Source organism: Somniosus microcephalus, chromosome 18 (assembly GCF_052327205.1).
Source record: "Somniosus microcephalus isolate GS21.2 chromosome 18, FLI_Smic_1.0, whole genome shotgun sequence".
In the NCBI taxonomy this organism is placed as follows: Eukaryota; Metazoa; Chordata; class Chondrichthyes; order Squaliformes; family Somniosidae; genus Somniosus; species Somniosus microcephalus.
Window position 1 is genome coordinate 66,242,309 of NC_141004.1, and position 23,552 is coordinate 66,265,860.

A 23,552-nucleotide genomic window follows, 5' to 3' on the forward strand; every position below is an offset into this window, starting at 1 on the left:
AGGTCATCTGGGAGGAGTGAAAATGAAAAGCCTTGCTAGGGCTTATGTGTGGTGGCCGGGAATCGATCAACAAATCGAGGACCTAACCAAGAGCTGCTCAGGATGCCAGAAGGTCCAAAATGCACCACCACATGCCCCTCTACACCCATGGGAGTGGCCCTCCTCTCCATGGCAACGGGTGCATTTTGATTTTGCTGGTCCATTCATGGACTCAATGTTCTTAATAGCAGTGGATGCTCATTCGAAATGGCCTGAGGTGATAAAAATGTCCTCAACCACTACAGAGAAAACGATTGCAGTCCTACGGACCATATTTGTCAGGAACGGCTTGCCAGAGCAGATTTGCTCTGATAATGGACCACAGTTTGTGTCCGAAGAGTTTCGGAAATTTATGAGAAGGAATGGGGTAAGGCATTACACATCCGGCCCGTATCATCCAGCCACAAATGGATTGGCTGAGAGGTTCGTACAAACCTTTAAAAAGGTGATAAAGGCCATGTGCGACGATGAAATTCCACTACAGCATAAGGTGGACAATTTCTTATTAGCCTACAGAAATGCGACACATGCAGTTACCAACCAGACCCCAGCCATGATGTTCTTTAACCGAAGGTTGAGATCTCGTCTGGATTTGCTCAGACCAAATGTGCGAAGAAATGTTGAGGATAAACAATTCCAGCATATCAATGAGAAGCCGACAAGGAGCTTCAACGTAGGACCACCAGTCTTGGCCCGTGACTACCGAACAGAGAAATGGCAACCCGGAATGATCTGCACAAGGCAGGGGCCATTAATGTACACAGTGGATGTCGGGGAGAACATTGTGAGACGCCACGTCGATCAGATCTTAGCGTCACAGGAACGAGTCAACCCCATGTCTCGCGTACCTGGGGATGAACCTGACATACCGGTAGCCTCTACCTCAGAACCAGTAGCAGTGGAAACCGATGAACTAACCGACGAAAAGGGGCCAGAATCGCCTCCGCACCAAGAACAAGAACCTCAGGAAAGGCGCTATCCTGAAAGGATCAGGAAGCCGCCCCAAAGACTGAATCTATAAATGGACTATTGTTGTTTAATGTTCATGTTAAAGTGTTAATTGTTATTTGAATATTATGGGTATCGCTAATCTAAAAGGCGAGGAATTGTAGTGTATGTACCTTTAAGAGAGAACTACTTTTACAGCTCCTGTATACTGTCGTACCGGCAGTGACCACACCTGTATATAAGCCTTGAGCATGCCTCTGTACCCAAGTCTTGAGACTACCCTACACCAGTAAACACCTGTTGATTGTTAAGTTACAGCATCCGTGTAGTTATTGAAAAACATCATACTCTCAGAATCACGGATCTAACAATTTCCAACACACAGGGCAATATAGAGCATTCGAACTCCAACACACAGGGCAATATAGAGCACTCAAACTCCAACACACACAGAAATATAGAGCACTCGAACTCCAAAACACAGGGCAATATAGAGCACTCGAACTCCAACACACAGGGCAATATAGAGCACTCGAACTCCAACACACAGGGCAATATAGAGCACTCGAACTCCAACACACAGGGCAATATAGAGCATTCGAACTCCAACACACAGGGTAATATAGAGCACTCGAACACCAACACACAGGGCAATATAGAGCATTCGAACTCCAACACACACGGTAATATAGAGCACTCGAACTCCAACACACAGGGCAATATAGAGCATTCGAACTCCAACACACAGGGTAATATAGAGCACTCGAACACCAACACACAGGGCAATATAGAGCATTCGAACTCCAACACACACAGTAATATAGAGCATTCGAACTCCAACAAACACGGTAATATAGAGCATTCGAACTCCAACACACATGGTAATATAGAGCACTTCAATCCAACACACATGGTAATAGAGAGCTCTCGAACTCCAACACACATGGTAACATAGAGCTCTCGAACTCCAACACTCAGGGCAATATAGAGCACTCCAAATCCAACACACAGGTCAATATAGAGCACTCGAACTCCAACGCACACGGTAATATAGAGCTCTCAAACTCCAACGCACAGGGCAATAGAGAACATTCGAACTCCAACACACAGGGCAATATAGAGCGTTCGAACTCGAACACACACGGTAATATAGAACATTCAAACTCCAACACACAGGGCAATATAGAGCATTCGAACTCCAACACACAGGGTAATATAGAGCACTCGAACACCAACACACAGGGCAATATAGAGCATTCGAACTCCAACACACATGGTAATATAGAGCACTCGAACTCCAACACACAGGGCAATATAGAGCATTCGAACTCCAACACACAGGGTAATATAGAGCACTCGAACACCAACACACAGGGCAATATAGAGCATTCGAACTCCAACACACACAGTAATATAGAGCATTCGAACTCCAACAAACACGGTAATATAGAGCATTCGAACTCCAACACACATGGTAATATAGAGCACTTCAATCCAACACACATGGTAATAGAGAGCTCTCGAACTCCAACACACATGGTAACATAGAGCTCTCGAACTCCAACACTCAGGGCAATATAGAGCACTCCAAATCCAACACACAGGTCAATATAGAGCACTCGAACTCCAACACACACGGTAATATAGAGCTCTCAAACTCCAACACACAGGGCAATAGAGAACATTCGAACTCCAACACACAGGGCAATATAGAGCATTCGAACTCGAACACACACGGTAATATAGAACATTCAAACTCCAACACACAGGGTAATATAGAGCATTCGAACTCCAACACACAGGGCAATATAGAGCATTCGAACTCCAACACACAGGGCAATATAGAGCATTTGAACTCCAACACACAGGGCAATATAGAACATTCGAACTCCAACACACAGGGCAATATATAGCACTCAAACTCCAATACACAGGGCAATATAGAACATTCGAACTCCAACACACAGGGCAATATAGAACATTCGAACTCCAACACACAGGGCAATATAGAACATTCGAACTCCAACACACATGGTAATATAAAGCAATCGAACTCCAACACACAGGGTAATTGTGAGGGTGCCGGTTAGTTCCCTCAGTAACCCCTAGATGGCACCTTCACTTGCTTTTTTCCCTTTGCTAATTGTTACTAGTTTCTCCTGTGTTTATTACTTAACTGCCTTTCATCAGGTTTATTGGTTTCACCTGTTTTTGCTTGTATTTAAGTTCTGTGGTTTCTGCCCTCTGTGCTCAGTCTTGACAAGCTGTTTGACTAGTGGTAGCTTGTCTTGAGCTCCTATGTTTGTAACTGTTTACCTGTGTGATTCTAGTAAAGTACTTTTATTTAAGACTGCATACCTGCTTCTCGCCTCGTCTGTCTGCACTTGGGTCCAGAACCAGCCTCGCCCTGACAGTAAGACTGAGCCAGTATGGACCCAGCAGTGATGGAGGAATTTCGTTCTATTCTCTCCCATCAAGGTGCTTTCCTCGGCCACCTTGAGCAACTTCTCCTAAGCATTTCGGACAAGGTAGATATGTGGACTCAGACCATTCAACACCCAGCCGCTGTGGCTTCTGCTCAGGATGTTCCTCCTCAGTCAGTTCCTTTGGGTGCTACCCCACCGGTCGCCGATCTCTAGACTCACCGAGAGCCTCGCCTACCCGCGCCAGAGCACTATGACGGTCATCCGGGCAAGTGTCGCGGCTTCTTGACCCAGTGCTTCCTAGTTTTTGAACTCCAACCCTCCATGTTCCTATCACCCCGCTCTAAGGTAGCGTTCATCATATCACTACTCTCGGGAAAAGTTCTCGCCTGGGCTACCGCTATCTGGGAGCAGCAATCTTTCGTCTGCTCGGACAGTCTCCTTTTCGCTGAAGAGATGAGCAAAGTCTTTGACCATCCTGTGAGTGGACGGGAGGCAGCTAAGAGACTTTTGAATCTCCGCCAGGGCAACTGCAGCATAGCCGACTTCGCCATTGAGTTCCGCACACTCGCTGCGGAAAGCCGCTGGAACACCGAGGCCCTTCTCTCCATGTTTCTTCATGGCCTCTCCGAATCTATCAAAGATGAACTGGCATCCAGAGAGGTTCCGGAGGACCTTGACACGCTCATCTCCCTTGCCATCAGTGTGGATAACCGCCTCCGGGAGCATGGTAGAGAGAGGAGATTCACTACTTCCACAGAGGTGAGATCTTCCGGTGTTTCGAATCTGACCAAGAGTTTCCAAGTACCCCCGAGTCCATCTGTTAGCGCCAAAGAGGAACCTATGCAACTCGGCAGAACTTGGCTCTCCCAGTTTGAGAGACAGAGGAGATTGAGAGAGGGGCGTTGTCTTTACTGTGGCCTGTCTGGCCATCTCAGAGCCACATGCCCTGAGCTTCAGGAAAAAGCCAGGAGGATTGGGAAAATACTGACAGATCAAATCCCTTCTCCTACCCCTTCTGTCTTCCAAACCCTGCTTCCCGCTCGTTTCTCTTGGGAGGGACAATAGTACAATCTCCAGGCATTTGTTGACTCCGGGGCCGCTGGCTGTTTTATCGATGCCACCCTTGTGCGCAGCCTGAAAATTCCTTTCTCCCGCCTTGACAAGCCTTTACAAGTCACCGCCCTCGACGGCAGGCCCCTTGGTTCTGGGCGTATTCATCATATCACCGGAGTACTACATGTCCAAGTAGGGGAGAGACATCAAGAGTTGCTGCAGTTTCACCTTATCGATTCACCTGAGCTCCCTCTCATTGTTGGACATCCGTGGCTCTCTCTTCACAACCCTCACATTGACTGGACTACCGGGACTGTGCTGGAGTGGGGTCCTTCATGTCTAGCCAACTGTCTTAAGGTCTTCCCTAGTCTGCCCCGTCCTTCCTCTCCCGAGCCAGCTGATCAGCTGGACCTTGCTCATGTGCCCCCTGAATATTCGGACCTCCATGCTGTGTTTAGTAAGAGGCGGTCCACTACACTCCCCCCCACACCGGTTGTACGACTGTGCCATTGATCTCCTGCCTGGCACTAGCCCCCCTCGGGGTCGGCTCTACTCTCTCTCTGGCCCTGAGAATGTTTCCATGGAAGAATACATCAAGGAAGCCCTCGCTACAGGTTTCATTCGCCCTTCCACCTCCCCAGCGGGTGCTGGCTTCTTTTTTGTAAAGAAGAAGGATGGTGGTCTCAGGCCTTGCATAGACTATCGGGGGCTTAACAAAATTACCATTAAGAACTGCTATCCTCTCCCTTTGATGTCTTCAGCGTTTGAGCAGCTGCAGGGAGCTACCATCTTCTCCAAACTTGACCTCCGCAACGCGTACAACCTGGTCCGCATTAGGGAGGGGGATGAATGGAAGACTGCCTTTATCACCCCCAGCGGTCACTGGGAATACCTCGTCATGCCCTTTGGTCTCACTAACGCTCCTGCTGTCTTCCAAGCTCTGGTCAATGACGTGCTCTGGGACCTGCTGAACCAGTTCGTGTTTGTTTATTTGGATGACATTCTCATCTTCTCAAAGTCCCCCCAGCAGCATGTCCAACACATCAGACGGGTTCTGCAGAGGCTCTTGGAGAACCGTCTCTTTGTCAAATCCGAGAAATGTGAATTCCACGTCTCTAAGGTCACCTTCCTGGGCTACGTCATCTCCTATGGAAGTGTCCAGATGGATCCTAGCAAGGTTCAAGCCGTCTTGAACTGGCCGCGTCCCACGTCGGTTAAGCAGGTTCAGCAGTTCCTGGGATTCGCCAACTTTTACAGACGGTTCATCCGCAAGTTCAGCTCCCTTGCCGCCTCCCTCTCTGCATTGACCAAGGGCTCGTCGTTACGGTTCAGTTGGTCTTCTGAAGCGGAACGGGCCTTCCAGGAGCTCAAACAACGTTTCACCTCTGCTCCCATTCTGGTACACCCGGACCCCACCCTGCCCTTTATCGTAGAGGTGGATGCCTCGGATATTGGAGTCGGGGCTGTCCTGTCCCAGGGCTCCCCTAAGGACCAAAAGCTACATCACTGTGGCTTCTTTTCCCGTCACCTGAAGCCAGCAGAGAGTAACTACGATGTCGGCAACAGGGAGCTCTTGGCAGTTAAGTTGGCCTTGGAGGAGTGGAGACACTGATTGGAGGGAGCAGAGCATCCTTTTGTCGTCTGGACCAACCATAAAAATCTGACATATATCCAGGACGCCAAGCGCCTCAACCCTCGGCAGGCCAGGTGGGCTCTCTTCTTTAACCGGTTCAACTTTCTCCTGTCTTACCGCCCAGGGTCTAAGAACTTCAAACCGGATGCCCTTTCTCGGAAAAGGACCGGACCCCGGAACCTATCATCCCGGACTCAATATCGAGTTCAACAATTTCAGATCATAACCTCGGCCCCCATTAATTTTTTACCTGTAATTTTTCCACTCCTTTCCCCCCCCACCTTTTCCTTTTGTTTCACTCTCCCACCTGGCGGCTATCTCTTGCCCTGCCAGTACACTTCACACCTAATCTCAGCCTATTACCATCTCGTCTGGCTTCGAACACCTTTTATTGTCTCTTCTACTTTTGTCTCTTTCACTTCTTTTGTCCGATCGCAGCCCTGCCTTCGATCTATTTTCTTTTCTTTCCAGTTTTGAAGAAGGGTTCAACCCGAAACGTCAACTCAAATTTCTCTCCACGGATGTTGCCTGACCTGCTGAGTTTTTCCAGCATTTTCTGTTGTTATCCCCAGTTCCTGCATCGTTGCTCCCGTCGCATGGGAGATTGAGACTGTAGTGCAAGGGGCCCAACGTCAGGAGGCTGACCCTGGAGGAGGCCCTCCTAATAGCCTTTATGTCCCCAGTCAGGTGCGCGCCCAGGTCCTTCAATGGGGGCACTCTTCTCGATTGACTGGTCATCCTGGGATCCGTCGGACTCTCGAGTTCCTTAAGAGGAGGTTCTGGTGGCCCTCTATTGAAGCTGACACCCGGGCCTTTGTCTCCGCTTGTCCCGTCTGTGCCCAGAACAAGACATCACAACAACCCCCGCTTGGTCTCCTGCATCCCTTGCCCATCCCCAGCCGTCCCTGGTCTCATATCGCCCTGGATTTCACCACCGGGCTACCTCCATCTGAGGGATTCACTACCATCCTAGTTGTGGTCGATTGCTTTTCCAAGGCTGCTCACTTCGTCCCTCTTGTCAAGCTTCCCTCTGCCAGAGAGGCTGCCCAGCTGGTTGTCCAGCATGTCTTCCGCCTCCATGGCTTGCCCCTGGATGTCGTCTCTGACCGTGGTCCCCAGTTCTCATCCAGGTTCTGGAAGACTTTTTGTTCCCTCCTGGGCGCTTCCGTCAGTTTCTCCTTTGGGTTCCACCCACAGTCTAACGGCTAGACTGAGAGAACCAACCAAGATCTGGAGAGGGTGCTAAGAAGCTTTGTGTCCTCCCATCCTTCCACCTGGAGCAAGTATCTGGTCTGGGCAGAGTACGCACACAATACCCTTCAGAGCTCCTCCACTGGCCTCTCACCTTTCAAATGTCAATATGACTTCCAACCGCCACTCTTCCCTGAACAGGAGAGGGAGGTAGGAGTCCCGGCTGCCCAGGGGTTCGTCCAACGCTGCCGCCGTACCTGGAGGAGGGTCCGATCCGCCTTGCAGCTCGCTTCTTCTCGGCAGAAAGTGCAGGCTGTCTGACACCGTCGCCCAGCTCCTCGGTTCTGGACCGGAGAGAAGGTCTGGCTGTCTTCCGCTCCATGTGCAGTCCCGCAAGTTGGCTCCCCGGTTCATCGGACCTTTCAGGAATTTGGAAAAAGTAAACCCTGTGGCCTACTGGCTCCTCCTTCCTCGGTCGATGAAGATACATCCCACGTTCCACATCTCTCACTGCAAGCCGGTACTTAGCAGTCCCTTGGTTCCTGCTTCCAGACCTCCCCCCCCGCCCCGCATGATTGACGGTCAGCAAGCCTACACTGTCCGTCACCTCCTTGATAGTCGCCGGGTTAGGAGGAGCATTCAATACCTGGTCGACTGGGAGGGTTATGGTCCTGAAGAGCATTCCTGGGTTCCGGCCTGGGACATTTTGGATCCTGAACTCATCAGGGATTTTCGCCGTCGCCACCCTGATCGTCCAGGAGGAACGTCAGGAGCCGTTCCTAGGGGAGGGGGTCCTGTGAGGGTGCCAGTTAGTTCCCTCAGTAACCCCTAGATGGCACCTTCACTTGTTTTTTTCCTTTTGCTAATTGTTACTAGTTTCTCCTGTGTTTATTACTTAACTGCCTTTCATCTGGTTTATTGGTTTCACCTGTTTTTGCTTGTATTTAAGTTCTGTGGTATCTTCCCTCTGTGCTCAGTCCTGACAAGCCGTTTGCCTAGTGGTAGCTTGTCTTGAGCTCCTATGTTTGTAACTGTTTACCTGTGTGATTCTAGTAAAGTACTTTTATTTAAGACTGCATACCTGCTTCTTGCCTCGTCTGTCTGCACTTGGGTCCAGAACCAGCCTCGTCCTGACAGTAATATAGAGCACTCGAACTCCCACACACTCAGTAATATAGAGCATTCAAACTCCAACACACAGGGCAATATAGACCACTCGAACCCCGACACACAGGGCAATATAGAGCACTCGAACTCCAACACGCAGGGCAATATAGAGCACTCGAACTCCAACACACAGGGCAATATATAATATTCGAACTCCAACACACACGGTAATATAGAGCATTCGAACTCCAACACACAGGGCAATATAGACCACTCGAACCCCAACACACAGGGCAATATAGAGCACTCGAACTCCAACACACAGGGCAATATAGACCACTCGAACCCCGACACACAGGGCAATATATAATATTCGAACTCCAACACACATGGTAATATAGAGCTCTCGAACTCCAACACACAGGGCAATATAGAGCATTCGAACTCCAACACACAGGGCAATATGGACGACTCGAACCCCAACACACAGGGCAATATAGATCATTCAAAATCCAACACAGAGAGCAATATAGAACATTCGAACTCCAACACAAAGGGCAATATAGAGCACTCAAACTTCAACACACGCGGTAATATAGTGCACTCGAACTCCAACGCACAGGGCAATATAGAACACTTGAACTCCAACACACAGGGCAATATAGAGCACTCGAACTCCAACACACACGGTAATATAGAGCATTCGAACTCCAACACACAGGGCAATATAGAACATTCGAACTCCAACACACATGGTAATATAGAGCTCTCGAACTCTAACACACACAGTAATATAGAGCACTCGAACTCCACCACACAGGGCAATATAGAACATTCGAACTTCAACACACAGGGCAATATAGAGCACTCGCACTCCAACACTCAGGGTAATATAGAACATTCGAACTCCAACACACAGGGCAATATAGAACATTCGAACTCCAACACACAGGGCAAAATAGAGCACTCGAACTCCAACACACACGGTAATATAGAGCATTCGAACTCCAACACACACGGTAATATAGAGCATTCGAACTCCAACACACAGGGTAATATAGAACATTCGAACTCCAACACACAGGGTAATATGGAGCACTCGAACTCCAACACACAGGGCAATATAGAGCATTCGAACTCCAACACATAGGGTAATATAGAGCATTCGAACTCCAACACACAGGGTAATATAGAGCATTCGAACTCCAACACACAGGGCAATATAGAGCATTCGAACTCCAACACACAGGGTAATATAGAGCATTTGAACTCCAACACACAGGGTAATATGGAGCACTCGAACTCCAACACACAGGGCAATATAGAGCATTCGAACTCCAACACACAGGGCAATGTAGAGCATTCGAACTCCAAAACACAGGGTAATATAGAACATTCAAACTCCAAGACACACGGTAATATAGAGCACTTGAATCCAACACACAGGGCAATATACAGCATTCGAACTCCAACACACAGGGCAATATAGAGCATTCGAACTCCAACACACAGGGCAATATAGAACATTCGAACTCCAACACACAGGGCAATATAGAACATTCGAACTCCAACACACACGGTAATATAGGGCATAACAGTTGGTATTTCAGTTTTCTCTATTACCATTTGTGTCGATGTTCTAGGGCTGATGTTTCATCCACTCTCTCATGAGAAATTTCCTTAGGGAGTCTCCTGATCAGCTGGTGCAACTTTGACGCAATTGGGGTGGAAAACCCGGAAAACGATGTAAACAGCGCTCCTGTCACGTTTCTGTCGTATCCCTGGCACTTGTAGATGGATCAAGGTGCCAGCTGTGTCTCTCAGTCAGGTGGTTATGGGTTCAAGTCTCACCCCAGAGACTTGAGCACAAAATCAAGGCTGACACTCCAGTACAGTACTGAGGGAGTGCTGCACTGTCAGAGATGCTGTCTTTCAGCTGACATATTAAACTGAGAGCCTGTCTGTCCTCTCAGGTGGATGTGAAAGATCCCATGTCACTATTGTGAAGAAGAGCGTGGAAATTCTCCACTGTGCCCCGAACAATATTTATCTCTTAACCAACAGCTAAAAGTGGATGATCTGGTCATTGTCACATTGCTCTTTGCAGGAAGCTGGCTGCGCGTTTCCTATGTTTAAACCCAGCAACTACAGGCCTGTCAGTTTTAGAAACGATAATCAGGGACAAAGTTAACAGTCACTTGGACAAGTGTGGATTAATTAAGGAAAGCCAGCACGGATTTCTTAAAGCCAAATTGTGATTAACTGACTTGATTGAGTTTTTTGATGAGGTAACAGGGAGGGTTGATGAGGGCAATGCGGTTGACGTGGTGTACATAGACTTCCAAAAGGCATTTGATAAAGTGCCACATAATAGGCTTGCCAGCAAAGTTGCAGCCCGTGAAATAAAAGGGACAGTGGCAGCATGGATACGAAATTGGCTAAGTGACAGGAAACAGAGAGTAGTGGTGAACAGTTGTTTTTCGGACTGGAGGAAGGTACACAGTGGTGATCCCCAGGGGTCAGTACTAGGACCAGTGCTTTTCTTGATATATATCAATGACTTGGACTTGGGTGTACAGGGCACTATTTCAAAATCTGCAGATGGCACAAAACTTGGAAGTATAGTGAACAGTGAGTAGGATAGTGATAGACTTCAAGAGGACATAGACAGGCTGGTGGAATGGGCGGACACATGGCAGATGAAATTTAATGCAGAAAAGTGCAAAGTGATACATTTTAGTAGAAAGAATGAAGAGAGGAAATATAAACTAAAGGGGGTGCATGAACAGAGAAACCTGGGGGTATATGTGCACAAATCATTGAAGGTGACAGGGCAGGTTGAGAAAGCGGTTAAAGAGGCTTCCGGGATCCTGGGTTTATAAGTAGAGGTATAGTGTGCAAAAGCAAGGAAGTTATGATGAACCTTTATAAAACACTGGTTCGGCCTCAACTGGAGTATTGTGTCCAATTCTGGGCCCTGCACTTTAGGAAGGATGTGAAGGCCTTAGAGAGGGTGCTGTAACCATTCTATGATTCTATGTTACAACAGTGACTACACTTCAAAACTACCTCAGTGGCTGTAAAGCACTTTGGGATGTCCTGAGGTTGTGGTAGGCGCTATATAAATGCAAGTCTTTCTTTCTTTTGTATCGCGTTCTTGTATCTGCTATTTTCACTGAGCATTGACCCACAACCAGTGCCAGTGGATCCACACTCCATTATGAGCCACCACCTTCAGAAAATTACCAGTGAAACCTGGAGGAGGATGGGAATAAAGAAAAACAGATCAACATTTAAAAAGTGAGCAATAGCTTAAGAGTCAATGATTGCTCGTACTCACCAAAATGAGCAGGACTTTATTTTTCCAATTAGTCAAAGATTTACATTTGTTCCTGAACACTTTCCCTTAAAGTGGACTCCGGATCATTGCCAAATATTAGTGAGCAGTGATTATAATGAGCAGTGATTATAATAAGCAGTGATTATGATGAGCAGTGATTATGATGAGCAGTGATTATGATGAGCAGTGATTATGATGAGCAGTTCACTCATGACTTTGACCTTGGTCTTGGGATGTGGGCGAGCAGGGATACCCATGAGGAGGGGGGTGAGGGAGGACAACCTTGCCACACGATCTTGGGGAAGGGAACAATTTTTTGTTTGTTTTATTTACACAATTTAATTGAGAAAGAAGCAAATGACTTAGGAAAGGGGGAAGGACAATAGTAGCTCAGAAAAGTGGCAACTCTTCCAAGGCCTAAAGGGAGGGGATGAGCATTCCTGTGGGTGACGCTGGCAAGGCCGTGTTTATTGTCCGTCTCCAGTTACCCTGAGAAGGCGGAGGTGGGCCTTCTAACTGTAACTGTATCTAGTGTTGTAGCAGCTAGATATCAAGGTAGAATTGCAAGAGGCATCAAAAAAAGGCACACCTACCTCAAACAGAAGCGTAGAGTTTGGAGGGACTTTAGGTGGGCTGCCAGCAGCCCCATAGGCGTAGTTTGGCTTACAGATCAACTGACAGATCTCACCCTTCTTCATCGAAGCCACTCCCATGTCCCATGCTTTTAACACTTGACCTATAAAAAAAATTGTACGTTTCTACAATGTATACAATATCTAAATATATAAATATACAGATTATTTTCTCTAGCAAGGAGCAGACTAAGGGGTGACCTTATAAAGGGCTTTAAAAATATGAAGGGGTGCGCTATGGTAGAAATAGAGAAGATTTTTCCAATTATAGGGCAGTCTAAAACTAGGGGTCATAATAAATCCACTAAGGAATTCAGGAGAAACTTCCTTACCCAGAGAATAGTTTGAATGTGGAACTCGCTACCACAGGGAATAGTCGAGGTGAATAGTATAGATTCATTTAAGGGGAAGGTAGATGAGTACATGAGTGGGAAAGGAACAGGAGGATATGCTGATAGGGTGAGATGAAGTAGAGTGAGAGCAGGCTCGTGTGGATCAGAAACACCATGGATCAGTTGGGCCGAGGGGCCTGGTTTCTGTGCTGTACATTCTATGTAATTCTATGTAATCTGCACCAATAGCCTCATCCTTAAGTCTCTTTTACAATGTAAAGGAAGTCTACATTTCTGAATCTCATTGAAACATTGAAACTGTACAGGAAACTTTTTTTTATCCGGCACCGACGGGACCGACGTGGTGCCGGTTCATCAAAAATTCCGGATAACCGAAAGCGATAGTAAAAGATACAAGAGCTGAGAGCTCCGTATAAAGCAACAAACCCTGTTGCTTAGCAACAGGTTCAGAACAATGGCCACAAGTTCCAAGCGTCTCTGTAGCTTAGCAACAGCTGCAGCCACACCCTTGCACAGCAACAGATCTGAGGAAGGCAGAAGTAAAACTTACCTGAACCTAGTCCTGAATTTTGCTGGTTATTTAGGTGCCGGTAAATCGAAAGTTTCCTGTACTTTTAAATAAACATTTTCAACAAATCTTCTTACAGTCATGAACCACTGATGATGATCTTTCCCCATTCTCAATGATGATAAAGCCTTTTAACGACTGTTGGTGATATTGTACAAATGCCTAACAGCATCAGCTGCGGCTCAGTGGTAGCACGCTTGCCTCTGAGTGAGAAGGTTGTAGGTTGAAGTCCCACCCTAGAGGTTTGAGCACATCATCTAGTTTAGTACTGAAGGAGTGCTATCGGAGGTGCCATCTTTCAGATGAGATCCCATGGAACTATTCAAAGAAGAGCAGGGGAGTCCTCACTGGTGTGCTGGCCAATGTTTATCCCTCAATCAACATCACTAAAAACAGATTGCAGTTAGTGGGATCTTACTGTGCGCAAATTGGCTGGTGCATTCCCTACATTACTACACTACACTTCAAAAGTATTTCATTGGCTGTAAAGCACTTTGGGAAGTCCTGAGGTTGAGGTAGGCGATATATAAATGCAAGTCTTTGTTTCTTTTTATTACATTCTTGTTTCTGCTATTTTAACAGAGGTCAGTGCATTACTCATTAGGCCAGCGATATCATAGCCAGTCATTTTCAAGCTCACGCTTCATACTTCAAGTATCACATTTCCTCTGAAACTGTTATTGCATCTTTCCTATTGCTGAAAGCATGATTTACTGAGGCACACAGTTAGACATCAGATACACATGATATGATTGGCCAAGTTAAGCCTTATTAGCCACTCCACCTGCCTCTTTCAGTGTTCATTGCACAGAGCTAGAGAAATATTAACCACCAATTTGTTAAGAGACCGCAACCTTTGTTGACATTCTGCATGAAGCAAGATACCACTACTGCACAAAAGGAGCAAGGAGTGAATATTGATTCCACATGAATTACTAATTGACACCATCCTTGTGTGGACTATTCAGCAGTGGGTTACAGATAACAAGTGCTGGAGCTGGGCCCAGTTTCAGAAAATGTTCTTCTCTCTTTGGTATGTCATGTTTATGACGCGAATGTTTTCCCTGAACTGCAGATATAGACACTTCAAGGCCTACTGATGGGCCTTCAATAACCACAAAACTAGAAGTTATAGACTTAACTTAAACAAGTTGGCTTTTAATCACTAAGATCAGAGCTAACATCTCAACATGCCGACTGGTTCACAGGAATGAGTCATACAGATCCTGGGATCTTTATGTAAGAGAAGTCAGGGGCGGAGCCAAGAGCCAAGACCTGGAACCTCCCAGGTTAGTCGGGAAAGAGGAAGTGAAACTATGCACAGTGGGGGAGGGTAATATACATGAGTGCAAAATGAATACAGGATCAAGACAAACAGATTTCATTACATTCACCCCTTCTATAGATTTAGTCCATCGGGGTGATGTTTCTTAAAAGTTGGTATAAGTGAGTCTGTCAGGAGGTTTTGCAGTTCTCAGTGATCGGCGCAAAGCCGGTTGGGGTGCCTCTAGGGGCGTGGATTCTGGTTCCTCCGTTGTCCGGGCCTCCGCAGTGTCTTCCAGGTTATCTGCAGTGTCCTCCAGGTTAAAGTTGGGTATTGATACCTCTGGGCGTCCTGTCTCTTTGTAGTGTAGGTCTTCATCGGGCAGTCTCCCATCGTTCTCTCCGCTCCCCGAGGGAGCGAGGTCTTTTATGGAAACAGTGTCCTCTCGCCCGTCAGAGTATTCGATATAGGCGTACTGAGGGTATGCATGGAGGAGCTGTACCTTTTCCACAAGGGGGTCTGTTTTATGGCCTCTCACGTGCTTCCGCAATAGTACTGTCCCCGGAGACGTCAGCCACGCGGGTAGAGATATGCCCGAGGTGGATTTCCGGGGGAAAACGAACATCTTTTCGTGAGGGGTAGCGTTAGTGGCAGTACATAACAGAGGCCTTATGGAGTGGAGCACATCTGGGGGGACTTCCTGCCAGCGGGAGGTCGGAAGGCCTTTTGACTTTAAGGCTAACGTGACAGCCTTCCAAACAGTAGCATTCTCCCTTTCCACTTGCCCATTACCCCGGGGGTTGTAGCTAGTGGTTCTGCTAGTGGCTATCCCCTTCGAGAGCAAGAACTGGCGCAGCTCGTTACTCATGAATGACGTCCCCCTATCGCTGTGTATGTAGTTCGGCATGCCAAACATGCAGAATAGATTACAGAGACACTTGATGACCGTGGCACTGGTCATGTCTGGGCAGGGAATGGCGAAGGGGAAGCGGGAATATTCATCAATGATATTGAGGAAGTATACGTTACGGTCGGCAGAGGGAAGGGGTCCCTTGAAGTCCAGACTTAGGCGCTCGAATGGCCGTGTGGCTTTGATAAGGTGTGCACGGTCAGGCCTGTAGAAACGAGGCTTGCATTCCGCACAGATGCGGCAGGCTCTGGTCATTGCCCTGACCTCCTCGATGGAGTGGGGCAGATTGCGGGACTTTATAAAATGGTATAGTCGGGTGACCCCTGGGTGACAGAGGTCGTTGTGGAGACCCTGTAATTTGTCCGTATGAATGCTGGCACACATTCCCCGCGATAGGGCGTCTGGGGGTTCATTAAGGGCTCCCGGCCTGTACATAATATCATAGCCGAACATGGATAGTTCGATCCTCCACCTGAGTATTTTGTCATTCTTGATTTTCCCCCTTTGTTTGTTATTAAACATGAAAGCCACCGACCACTGGTCGGTGAGCAGGGTGAAACGTTTGCCGGCTAGGTAGTGTCTCCAGTGCTGCACTGCCTCCACTATAGCCTGTGCCTCCTTCTCGACAGAAGAGTGGCTGATTTCAGGTCCCTGAAGGGTTCGGGAGAAGAAGGCCACAGGTCTCCCAGCCTGATTGAGGGTTGCAGCTAAGGCAAAGTCTGACGCATCGCTTTCGACTTGAAAGGGAATGCATTCGTCCACTGCACACACTGCAGCCCTTTCAATATCCTGTTTAATACTGGTGAAAGCCTCCCGAGCTTCAGCTGATAGTGGGAAGGACGTCGATTTAATGAGGGGTCGGGCCTTATCAGAGTAATTGGGCACCCATTGGGCATAATACGAAAAAAATCCCAGGCACCTTTTTAAAGCTTTGGGATTGTGTGGCAGGGGCAGTTCCTTTAGGGGGCGTAATCGGTCAGGGTCCGGTCCAATTACCCCATCTTCCACCACACAGCCGAGGATACAGAGACGGGTTGTGTTGAAGACACATTTGTCTTCGTTGTAGGTTAGATTCAGCTTTAGGGCAGTTTTTAAAAATCTTGCAAGGTTTAGATCGTGGTCTTGCTGGTTGTGCCCGCAGATAGTGACATTGTCCAGATAGGGGTAGGTAGCTTGTAGTTTATTCTCGTCAACCATGCGGTCCATCTCACGTTGGAAGACCGAGACCCCATTTGTTACCCCGAAGGGCACTCTGAGAAAATGGTAGAGGCGTCCGTTGGCCTCAAAGGCGGTGTATGGGCGGTCCTCCGTTCTAATGGGGAGCTGGTGATACGCGGATTTGAGGTCGATAGTCGAGAAGACTCGGTATTGCGCAATCTGGTTGACCATTTCTGATATGCGGGGTAAAGGGTAGGCGTCCAGCTGGGTATAAATATTAACAGTCTGGCTGTAGTCAATTATCATCCGTTTCTTTTCGCTATTTTTAACTATGACTACTTGGGCACGCCACGGACTGGTACTGCATTCAATAATGCCTTCCCGCAGGAGTCTGTCCACTTCCACCTTGATAAAGTGTCTGTCTTCCAGACTGTACCGTCTACCTTTGGTCGCTATGGGCCTACAGTTCGGAGCGAGATTAGCGAATAAAGAGGGTGGGCTGATTTTTAAGGTTGATAGGCCACAGACTGTGAGTGGCGGCTGGGACCCGCCATATGCTAGCGTGACACTTTTGTGGTGGCACTGGAAGTCCAGGCCCAAGATTACATTAACACAGAGTTCTGGCACCACGAGGAGTTTAAAATCCTTGTAGTCCGTGCCTTTTACAGTCAGTGTTACCACACAGTAGCCCAAAATGTCCGAAGTGTGGGACTTAGCAGCCATAGCAATTCTGCTCCATGTAGGGGTTACCGTTAATGAGTGCCGCCGTACCAGGCTAGGGTGGATAAAACTCTCGGTGCTCCCACAGTCAATTAAACATTTCGTTAAATTCCCGTTCACCTGTATGTCCATCATGGATTTTGTCAACGGGTGTGGCCTGGATTGATCCACCGTGATCGAAGCCACTGTTGGGCCCTGGGCGGCCGTTGAGTCGGGAAAAGATGGCAGATCCCAAGATGGCGGCCCGCACGGCACGCACGAGGCGGTGACGGAGTTGGAAATCGGATTCCCCCTGCAGACTTTGCTAAAATGCCCCTTTTTCTTACATTTGAAGCATGTAGCGTCCTTCGCTGGGCATCGTTGTCTGGGGTGCTTGGCCTGGCCGCAGAAGTAGCATTTCGGGCCTCGAGACATTGCTGCTGTAGTAGGACTCCTGGGTGAACTTCTGTGTGGGGACTCCGGCGGCGTAGAGCTGGTCTGAGACCTGGATGGGGAAGATGGCTGATTCCAAGATGGTGGCCCCCTCGGCGCGCACGAGGCGGTGAGGGCCGCATGGCCGGAAGAATAAGAGTCAGAGTTTTTCTGGGCCACGTCCAGCGATCGCGCAGTGGCCACTGCCTTTTTTAAGTCCAGGACCTCCTTCTCCAGCAGTCTCTGCCGGATATAATTCGATTTGAGTCCCGTGATGAAGGAATCACGGACCAATTCATCAGAGTATGCGTTGGCCGTCACGGCCTTGCAGTTACAGTCCCGGACCAGGTCCTTTAGGCCCTGTAAGAAATCGTCCATTGATTCCTCTGGTCGCTGCCTGCGTGTAGCCAGCAGATGTCTGGCGTACACTTCGTTTACCGGCCTCTGGTATTGGGCCTTCAGGATAGTGATGGCCTCCATGTAAGAGGTGGCGTCCCGGATGAACGAATAAATCCGATGACTTACGTGAGTAGTCAGTAGACTCAGTTTATCTATCTCGCTAGCGGATGAGGCCCCCGCAAAGAGTTCGAAGCATTTGAGCCAGTGTCCAAATTGATTTGATGCTTCAGCAGAATGTGGATCCAAGTCCAGACGCTCTGGTTTTAGGAGTCGATCCATCCTAGTATTCTTTAGTGATTAAAATTGATGGGCCTTCAGTAACCACAAAACTAGAAGTTATAGACTTAAACAAGTTGGCTTTTAATCACTAAGATCAGAGCTAACATCTCAACACGCCGACTGGTTCACAGGAATGAGTCTTACAGATCCTGGGATCTTTATGTAAGAGAAGTCAGGGGCGGAGCCAAGAGCCAAGACCTGGAACCTCCCAGGTTAGTCGGGAAAGAGGAAGTGAAACTATACACAGTGGGGGAGGGTAATATACATGAGTGCAAAACGAATACAGGATCAAGACAAACAGATTTCATTACAACTACTTTAATTGAGAAGGCACTATTTATGCTGCCGCTGTTATCTCTCCTTTCCCCATTTTGTGGAATTTGATCAGTTGGTGCTGTCAGTAGGAGCCTTGCCTGCTGGCACCATGTACCTGGGTTTCTGGCACAATGCTGCCCATGATTTTCATTGAACCGTAGAGCAAAGAAGGAGGCCACTCAGCCCATCGTGTCTGTGCTGGCTCTTTGAAAGGGCTCTCCGATTAGTCCCACTCCCCCGCTCTTTCACCATAGCCCTGCAAAAATTTTTCTTTCAAGTTTTTATCTAATTCCGTTTTGAAAGTTACTCATAGAGTCATACGGCTGAAAATTCAGTAGCCTTAGCGCCTCATTTGAGGCGCTAGAGGGCCTTGCGCCGGAGTTATGGCCAGTAGTGAAATTCCCTGGGACCCTAAATCGCCGTTGCTCCGGTAGCGCTGCGCCGGCACCGATGACATCATCGGTGTGCGCAGTGTCCCGGTTGCCGTGGTAACCCGCCCGAACTCCGAAATTGAGTTGCGGCCGCCTCGCCCGTGGCAGCCGCAACCAGCGTTTTGTCAGAGGTGCCTTACTGCAGTTAGCGCCGGCACATTAAAGGCCCCGCGGCGGCCGGCCGCTTTCCCGCCGGCCGCCTGCCCGCAGCTCCCTCCCCGGACTTCTCTCCACCCCTCCCCCGGAACAGATGCAAGCCCGGCACTTGTCCGAGGTGCCGGGCTCATTTTTAAGCAGATTTGCGCGGGCCGCGGCCGGGTGCAGGCAGCTCCTCCTTAACGGAAGGAGGAGGCCTGCACTTCCCCAGCCTGCCGCACCGCATCGGGTGCCGCAGCGCCGGAATTGCAGCGCGAAACGGCAGTTAGCGCCATTTTCCAGGTGCTAAGACCCTTCAGTAGCGCCGGCAGCCGTTTGGGCGCGGCGCCACTGAATTTTTGGCGCGCGCAGGGGACTTAGCGCCGGCACTAATTTCCGGCGCTAAAGCCCTGGCTAAGCCAAAACCCAATTTCTAGGCCATAGAGTTATACAACACAGAAAGAGGCCCTTCGGCCCATCGCATCCGCGCCGGCCATCAAGCCCTGTCTAATCTAATCCCATTTTCCAGCATATCGTCCGTAGCCTTGTATGCTATGGCATTTCAAGTGCTCATCCAAATGCTTCTTGAATGTTGTGAGGGTTCCTGCCTCTACCACCCTTTCAGGCAGTGAGTTCCAGATTCCAACCACCCTCTGGGTGAAAAAGTTTTTCCTCAAATCCCCTCTAAACCTCCTGCCCCTTACCTTGAATCTATGCCCCCTGGTTATTGACCCCTCTACTAAGGGGAAAAGTTCCTTTCTATCCACCCTATCTATGCCCCTCATAATTTTGTACACCTCAATCAGGTCCCCCCTCAGCCTTCTCTGCTCCAAGGAAAACAACCCCAGCCTGTCCAGTCTTTCTTCATAGCTGAAGCGCTACAGCCCAGGTAACATCCTGGTAAATCTCCTCTGCACCCTCTCCAAAGCAATCACATCCCTCCTATAGTGTGGTGACCAGAACTGCACACAGTATTCCAGCTGTGGCCTAACCAGCATTTTGTACAGCTCCATCATAACCTCCCTGCTCTTATATTCTATGCCTCGGCTAATGAAGGCAAGTATCCCATATGCCTTTTTAACCACCTTATCCACCTGTTCTGCTGCCTTCAGGGATCTATGTACATGGACACCAAGGTCCCTCTGATCCTCTGTCTTTCCTAGGGTCTTACCATTCATTGTGTATTCCCCTACCTTGTTAGTCCCTCCAAAATGCATCACCTCACACTTTTCAGGGTTAAATTCCATTTGCCACTGTTCCGCCCATCTGACCAACCCATCTATATCGTCCTGCAGACTGAGGCTACCCTCCTCGCTATTTACCACCCCACCAATTTTCGTGTCATCTGCGAACTTACTGATCATACCTTTTACATTCACATCCAAATCATTAATGTAGACCACAAACAGCAAGGGACCCAGCACCGATCCCTGCGGTACCCCACTGGACACAGGCTTCCAGTCACAAAAACAACCTTCGGCCATCACCCTCTGCCTTCTGCCACTAAGCCAGTTTTAGATCCAATGTGCCAAGGCACCCTGGATTCCATGGGCTCTTACCTTCTTGACCAGTCTCCTGTGCGGGACTTTATCGAAAGCCTTACTGAAATCCACACACCTAGTCACCCTCTCGAAATAAGAACATAAGAACATAAGAAATAGGAGCAGGAGTAGGCCAATCGGCCCCTCGAGCCTGCTCCACCATTCAATAAGATCATGGCTGATCTGATCCTAACCTCAAATCTTCTATCACTCTGCATCCACCCGAACCCATGTGATCTCCCGGGAGAGGCGAAAAACCAGATAAAGACCCAATGGCCAATTTGGGAGAAAAAAATCTGGGAAATTCCTCTCCGACCCATCTAGGCGATCGAAATTCTTCCAGGAGATCACTCTGTCCCTATATTTTCTACAGTAAAAAATTCAATCAAATTGGTCAGACATGATCTTCCCTTGACAAAGCCATGCTGACTATCCCTGATTAATGCTTGCCTCTCCAAGTGGAGACTAATTCTGTCCCTCAGAATTTTTTCCAATAATTTCCCTACCACTGATATTAGGCTCATTGGCCTGTAATTCCCTGGTTTATCCCTACTACCCTTCTTGAATAATGGTACTACGTTAGCTGTTCTCCAGTCCTCTGGCACATCCCCTGTGGCCAGAGAGGTTTTGAAAATTTGTGTCAGAGCCCCTGCAATCTCCTCCCTTGCCTCACACAGCAGCCTGGGATACATTTCGTCCGGGCCTGGGGATTTATCCACTTTTAAGCCTGCTAAAACCGCTAGTACCTCCTCCCTCTCGATGCTAATATGTTCAAGTATATCACAGTCCCCCTGCCCGATTTCTATGTCTACATCGTCCTTCTCCATAGTGAACACAGATGCAAAAAATTCATTTAAAACCCCACCTACATCTTCTGGCTCCACACACAGATTCCCTAGTTTTCCTCTTGCCCTTAATATACTTATAAAACACCTTAGGATTTTCCTTTATTTTGCTCACCAGTGTTATTTCATGGCCCCTCCTCGCTCTCCTAATTTCTTTTTTAAGTATCCCCTTGTACTTTTTATACTCCTCTAGGGCTTCCTCTGTCTTTAGTCCTTTTTATCTGCCAAAAGCCCCCCTTTTTTTCCTAATCCATTCTCGTATATCCCTTGACATCCAAGGATCCCTGGGTTTGTTGGTCCCACCCTTGACCTTTATGGGAACATGTTGCCATTGTACTCTCTCAATTTCCTTTCTGAAAGTCTCCCATTGCTCCGATGTGGATTTTCCTACAAGTAGCTGATCCCAGTCCACTTTGGCCAGATCCTGCCTTATCATATTAAAATCGGCCTTCCCCCAATTTAGAACCTTTATTTCCGGTCCATCTCTGTCCTTTTCCATGACTACCTTAAATCTCACCGAATTATGGTCACTGTCACCAAAGTGCTCACCTACTAACACTTCTACCACTATTGAATCTGCTTCCACCACCCTTTCAGGCAATGCATTCCAGATCATAACAACTCGCCGTATAAAAACATTTCTCCTCATCTCCCCCTCTGGTTCCTTTGCCAATTATCTTCAATGTGTGTCCTGTGGTTACCGACCCTCCTGCCAGTGGAAACAGTTTCTAATTATTTACTTTATCAAAACCTTTCATGATTTTGAACACCTCTATCAAATCTCCCCTTAAACTTCTCCGCTCTAAAGAAAACAACCCCGGTTTCTCTGGTCTTTCCATATTAATGAAGTCCCTCATTTCTGGTACCATTCTAGTAAAATTTCCAACCATAATGGCCATGGAACAGTGGGCAGCGCAGGCCCAATTTTCCCAATGTGAGCTGCTAAAAGGGAGGCTGAGTCCCTGTAATGCGGACTCCCAGAGTCACCCCTTTCTCTCTCCTTACCCATTCGCTCTCATAGCTTTACTTTTTTTCCAAACTACATTTTTTTCTTTCCTTAAAAAAAATGCCTTTTAAAATCTTTATTTTCTCTCTTCTTCCTCCTGGCTCCAAAGGATTAGACATTATGAATTTGCAGTCCCAGTGCCGAGCTTCGCGAGTCGGGAGCAGGTATCAGGAATTCAGGCGCGGAGTTCCACACCACCCCCCGCACCCCCCAACAGGGTTTTCCATCTGTTCCTTTGACAATGGGCAGAAAATCACAGGGCGTGGTTCCCCAATTCACCAAAAGGAGCTCCCTGCGAGTGCCACTCCCAGCTGGGAGCGCTATATCCTGGAAGCACTGGGGGTAAATTCTGACTTTGGGTGATAATGTAAAGCGGGCATTATCAGATCAGCCGCAATTATACATCGCTCCCCATTTTCATTTCCATTGCCTTTAATAGAAATGAAAATCAGGAGAGAGGAATAACGGGCAGCTGAATCCATATGGCCCGATTTACACTACTGCACAAAGCCAAAGTTACCTGAACTTTCCCTACATTAGGACTCATTCAGTATCAGTGATACAAGTATTTAATGATGCAATATAATACTCACCATCCTGTAGAAATGTGCACTGTGATAATAAAGGTACATTTAGTAGCACATTTTACAAATCTATTGAAAATTGTTAATTTCATTTTTAATTTCACTTCCACAGGACATCTTCTGGTTACTTATGATGCCAATCAGTATATCGAACTTTGGATTTAATCATGTTCGTTAAACAATGAACATTTGTTTCCTGTTCAACAACAGTGAATGGGTAACATACACAGGATGAATGTAGCAGTATTTTAGATGTTATTGCAG

The 23,552-nt window shown here is 47.9% G+C and overlaps 1 protein-coding gene across 1 annotated transcript in view; it reads right to left on the reverse strand.

The window, feature by feature from the left end:
- The window catches only part of LOC147105336 (peptidyl-prolyl cis-trans isomerase FKBP5-like), a 395,766-nt gene that overhangs the window by 108,035 nt on the left and 264,179 nt on the right, over window positions 1–23,552 (reverse strand). The window contains exon 3 of the mRNA XM_086011608.1: window positions 12,331–12,473. Coding sequence (XP_085867734.1) covers window positions 12,331–12,473 — 143 coding nt within the window. The remainder of the gene's footprint in view (window positions 1–12,330; window positions 12,474–23,552) is intronic.